This window comes from Lathyrus oleraceus, chromosome 5 (genome assembly GCF_024323335.1).
Source record: "Lathyrus oleraceus cultivar Zhongwan6 chromosome 5, CAAS_Psat_ZW6_1.0, whole genome shotgun sequence".
Lineage (NCBI taxonomy): Eukaryota > Viridiplantae > Streptophyta > Magnoliopsida > Fabales > Fabaceae > Lathyrus > Lathyrus oleraceus.
In genome coordinates this window covers 235,414,286-235,420,070 of record NC_066583.1, presented here as the reverse complement: position 1 = coordinate 235,420,070, position 5,785 = coordinate 235,414,286, and the positions used below count along the sequence as shown (strand labels likewise).

General features: G+C 39.3%; 1 protein-coding gene across 1 annotated transcript; it reads left to right on the top strand.

Annotated features, from left to right (window-relative positions):
- The first annotated feature begins 652 nt into the window (after positions 1-652).
- Positions 653-2,362, top strand: LOC127079937 (uncharacterized). Its single transcript, XM_051020286.1, has one exon. It carries the CDS (start codon positions 653-655, stop codon positions 2,360-2,362), a length of 1,710 nt encoding a protein of 569 aa, XP_050876243.1.
- Positions 2,363-5,785: the final 3,423 nt, after the last annotated feature.

Genomic DNA, 5,785 nt, shown 5'->3' with positions numbered 1-5,785 from the left:
AACCCTGTAGAGCCGAGTGGACCCATAAGATGGAGACCCCATTGAGATTATTATCTCACCCCATGTTGTTGATTATTTTTCAGGTGGTTCTGAGCAGGTGAAGGGCAAGGGAAAGATAGAGTGATGTCTTGCTTACCTGATGTCTGAATGGCTTTTCCGCTGTGTAGATATTTTTGGATCATTGTTTAAAGATCTAGCTCCTAGTAGTTTTATTTTGGGTACTTTTATGTACATATTGTGCCATGTTATATTTCTTTTTGGCATGTATATATATGTACACTGTGATGCTAGGCACTTATGTAGTTCAGTACCAGTTTTACACTATGTATAATATGTATTCTAGACATATATTATATGTGGTTGTTACAGTTGGTATCAGAGCAAGTCGTATCCTCGACCTAGCCATGAAATATTATAAGTATTTCTTTCTGCCTCATATGTGGGTTGTCATCATTTTCCTTGGTGTTATATTCATAGTATTGAGCCTAATCAACTTAATCCTATTTGTATGACATTCAGGATCATGGTTGACAGACGCAGAGGTCGTGGTAGACCCAGAACCCAGAATTCAGACTCTGAACCACCAAGTGGTAGTGAAGGTTTTCAATGGCCTCAGTTTATGCAACAGATGCAATAACAACAGAATAAATTCATGCAACAGATGATGCAACAGTTGAATGGTGGTTTTCATCCTCAAGGGCTTCCACAAGAAGCTGCAGGTGGTAGTTTCCGAGATTTCTTCTGCATGAATCCTCCTGAATTCCATGGTGGGTTGAATCCTGTGAAGGCTCGGGAGTGGATAACCAGCATGGAAAGGATTTTTCATATAGTGCATTGTAGTGAAGAGAATAAGGTTGTGTTTTCTTCTCACATGACGAAGGGTTCAGCCGTGAGATGGTGGGAGAGTGCTTCGACCCTTATGACCAATCAAGGAGTACCTAGGGATTGGGAGCATTTTAAGACTATTTTTATGGATAAGTATTTTCCTAGTTCTTTGAGGACTCAGAAAGAGTTTGAGTTTCAACAGCTTAGACAGGGTACTATGTCAGTAGCTGCGTATGCTAAGAAGTTCGAAGATATGGCTGCTTATTCTAGGAAGGTCACGTACGCACCTGATGAGAGGTGGAAGATTGATCTGTTTCGTTTTGGTCTGAGGGGTGAAATTTCTCATAGTGTATCTCAAAGGGAATTCACTTCTTATGCTGAATTGTTAAGGCAATGTTTTGTGGCTGAGAACAGTTTGAAGAAAGTTCAAGAAGAAAGGGATCATTATAGGAGTGGACAGAGAGACCAAGGGAGGCCAGGTAGCCAGTTTAGGCCTAGATCTCAGGCTTTTAAAGGAAAACGGGTGCAACATGCAAGACCTAACCATCCTCCTCAATGTCAAGTGTGTAAGAATTCTCATTTTGGAAGATGTGCTGGAAGTGGAGTTAGGTGTTTTACTTGTCAGAGGGAGGGACACATGTCTAGGGAATGTCCCCAGAATAAGAATCAGATGCAAGGGAGGAGCACCGGTCGAGTTTATACTTTGGATGCAAGAAAGGCTAAGAGCAACAATGCCTTAATTTCTGGTACGTGTCTTGTCAATGATCATCCTTGTTTTGTATTGTTTGATTATGGGGCAACACACTCTTTTGTATCCATTCGGTGTATGAAGTGTCTTGGTTTGCAAGCAATTCCCTTGTCTCCTCCTATGGTGGTTACTACAGCCATGGATGATGTAGTTGAGACACCGTTGATTTGTGAAAATTGTTCGCTCTCGGTGAATGGTAGAATTTTCCAGATTGATCTTATTTGTTTACCACTTAAGAAAGTTGATGTGGTTTTGGGGATGGATTGGCTCTCCGTCAATTCGGTGTTTATTGGATGTGAAGAGAAGTTGATTATCATTCCATCTAGTGAAGCTACTCCAAAGGATGTATTAACTACTATCTTGGAAGGTACGATTGGTATAGTTAATTTCTTATTTGAGAATGAAAAGTCAGTTCTCTTGGTGCTTACCAAGGAATCTAGCGATAATTTGAGTGTTACACAAATTCCTGTCGTTTGTGAATTTCCAGAAGTTTTCCCTGAGGATGTCACCTCTCTTCCTCCTGAAAGGGAAGTGGAATTCTCTATTGATCTGATACCTGGGACGGCTCCAATCTCCGTTTCTCCGTATCGCATGGCGCCACTCGAGTTGAGAGAGTTGAAGAATCAATTAGAAGAGTTGTTAACCAAGCATTTCATCCGACCTAGTGTCTCACCATGGGGAGCTCCAGTGTTATTATTAAAGAAGAAAGATGGTAGTATATGGTTGTGTATTGATTATCGCCAGTTGAATAAAGTTACATTAAGAACAAGTATCCCCTTCCAAGGATAGACGATTTGTTAGATCAGTTTAAAGGAGCTTGTGTGTTCTCGAAGATTGATTTGCGATCGGGCTATCATAAAATAAGAGTTAAGAGTTCGGATGTACCAAAGACCGCATTTAGAACCCGATATGGCCATTATGAGTTCCTTGTAATGTCGTTTGGTGTGACGAATGCTTCTGCTGTTTTCATGGTCTATATGAATCAGATATTTCAACCTTACTTGGACCAGTTCGTGGTGATCTTTATTGATGACATTCTTATTTATTCTCGTACTCCCCAAGAGCACGGAGAACACCTAAGGATTGTTCTATTTGTACTGCAAGAGAAACAACTGTTTTCCAAGTTAAGTAAATGTGAATTTTGGATGAACGAAGTGAAGTTTCTTGGTCATGTAATATCACAAGGAGGAGTGTTAGTGGATCCATCTAAAGTTGAAGCAGTCATTAATTGGGAAAGACCGAAGAATGCTTCCGAAGTCAGGAGTTTCTTAGATTTGGTAGGTTACTATCGAAGGTTTATAAAGGGGTTTTCACAAATAGCTTTACCAATGACTAGACATACCTGAAAGGAAATTTCTTTTAAGTGGGATTCGAAGTGTGAGAAGAGTTTCATGAGTTTGAAGGAAAGGCTAACAACTGCTCTTATTTTAGTCATCCCTGATCCTAGTAAGTCTTATGAAGTATTTTGTGATGCCTCTAAGAAAGGATTAGGATGGGTGTTAATGTAGAGTGGTCAGGTTGTAGCCTATGCCTCTCGTCAGTTGAAGCCTCATGAAGAGAAATATCTAACTCATGATCTTGAACTAGTTGTTGTTGTTTTTACATTAAAGGTGTGGCGACATTACTTGTATGGAGTATATTTTGAGATGTTTAGTGATCACAAGAGTTTGAAATACTTATTCGACCAGAAAGAGTTAAACATGAGACAAAGGAGATGGATGGAGTATTTGAAGGACTTTGATTTTGAGCTTAAGTATCACCCGGGGAAGGCGAATAAGGTTGCAGATGCCTTAAGTTGGAAAGAGATACATAAATTTGAGTTGATGATGTTAGAATACGCATTGTTGGAAAAGTTACGAGATCTTAATCTTCGGTTTAGTTGGACGCGTGATGGTGTGATAATGGGAAATTTGAATGTTATTTTTAACCTAAGGGAAGAGATCCGACAAGGATAAATGATAGATGAGAAGTTGCAAGAGATGTCGACTCAACCAGGTTTCGCTCAGTCACCGAATGGGGTTATTCTGTTTAATCAAAGGATTTATGTTCCGAATGATGCCGAGCTGAAAAGAAAAGTTTTGGAGGAAGCTCACAAAGGGGCGTTTACTATACATCCAGGTTCATAGAAGATGTATCAAGACTTGAAGAAGAGCTATTGGTGGCCTGGAATGAAGAGGGATATCGCAGAGTATGTGTCGGAATGCATTGTATACCAGCAGGTAAAGATCGAACATCAGAAGCTAGGTGGTTTATTGCGACCTTTAGAGATTCCAGTTTGGAAATGGGATAGTATTTCAATGGATTTTGCAGTGGGGTTACCTCGGACCTAAAGTGGTTATGATTCAATTTAGGTGATTATGGATCGGGTTAACTAAGTCCGCGCACTTCTTGGCCGTGAAGACTACTTACAAGGCCAATCATCTTGCACGATTGTTCATTTCAGAAATTGTTAGGCTGCATGGTGTTCCAACTAGTATTGTGTCAGATAGAGACCCAAAGTTTACTTCAAGATTTTGGAAAGCATTCCAACAAGCTATGGGATCAAGATTGTGTTTGAGTACTTATAATCATCCTCAAACGGATGGTCATACTGAACGGACGATACAGACACTGGAAGATATCTTGAGAGCTTGTGTACTTGGAAGTGGAGGGAATTGGAAGGAGCTTTTACCATTGATTGAATTCACATATAACAATAGTTATCATGCAAGTATTGGGATGGCTCTTTATGAAGCCTTGTATGGACAGAAATGTAGAACACCTCTATGTTGGACGGAAGTTGGTAAAGAAAGGATCTTAGGGCCGGAGATTATTCAAGAGACTGTCGAAAAGATAAGGATGGTCCGTGATAAGATGAATAAAGCACAAGATCTCCAAAAGAGCTATGTGGATCACAGGAGGAGACCTTTGGAATTTGATGAAGGTGATCATCTATTTTTGAAGGTGACTCCGAGGTTGAGACTGAAAGTACCGTTTAAGTCACGAAAGCTAAGTTCGAGATACATAGGGCCATACCAGATTATAGAGAGGATTGGAGAAGTAGCCTACATATTAGCTTTACCACCTTCTCTATCAGAAATGCATGACGTTTTTCACGTATCTCAACTTCGAAAGTTCATTCCAGATTCTCTTCAGCCTATTCTTCCAGATTCAATAGAAGTAGAAGCAGATCTGACTTTCGAACCTCTACCAAGTCGCATTGCAGGACGAGAAGTTAAGGTATTAAGGAATACGGAGATTCCTCTTGTTAAGGTTCAGTGGGATGAATCACATCCGGGCGATGCTACCTGGGAACTGGAGTCAAAAATGCGAGAAACTTACCCTCATCTCTTCCAAGTAATGTTTAAATTCGAGGACGAATTTTTATTTAAGGGGGGGGGAGGATGTTATATCCCGTATTTCCTAAAATACCCAAACTCCTATTAATTGAGATCAATTGAGTTCCTATGTGCTCTAAAAGTTGTCAATTGGGATAAATAGAGTAAATAGTGAGTTCAGGTTGACTTAATTGATATTAATTAGGACTGACCTTTTATCAATTGGGACATTTTAGTAACACTAATAATGGATTAATAGCTCCGGTAGAACAAATATTACAAGTATGGTCCCACTTGAGATATTTGTTACTACTTGTACCACGCATTCTCTTGGCCACTTGCAACTAGTCTTTGAATCATTCACCACCACATGTTACTACCTCATGTTACCAACCACATGCCAATTGTCTTCTCTTTGTATCATAAAGAATAGAAAGAAAGAAGGAGCTCAATAGAAGAAGAGAAAACAAGGTTAGTGAAGAAGAAGAAGAAGAACTTGGAGGAAGTAAAAGCTTGGAACCTACACCATCATCTTCATCCTCATATCATCTTCAACAACTTCTCCTCTTCTATTTATTGAGGTGGGTTCTAGTTAGAAATCCTAGATTTCTAGAAGATTAGGGTTGTAGAATCATAGACAAATCATGAAAATCCATGCTATATGATGAATATTTTTCTTTCTCTTATTGATTTTCATGAACATGTGCTTTGATGTGTTCTTATGATTTTTGTGATAACATGATTTGTTATGGTTGTGGTAAAATGATTGGTTGTGATTATGACCTTGAAATCCTTGTGATCATGAGTTTGGAATCCTTGATTTATATGTGTATAAGAACATGTAGTATGATGGGTTTTGTTGAAAGAAGAAGTGGTGTTTTGTTAGAAATGGAAT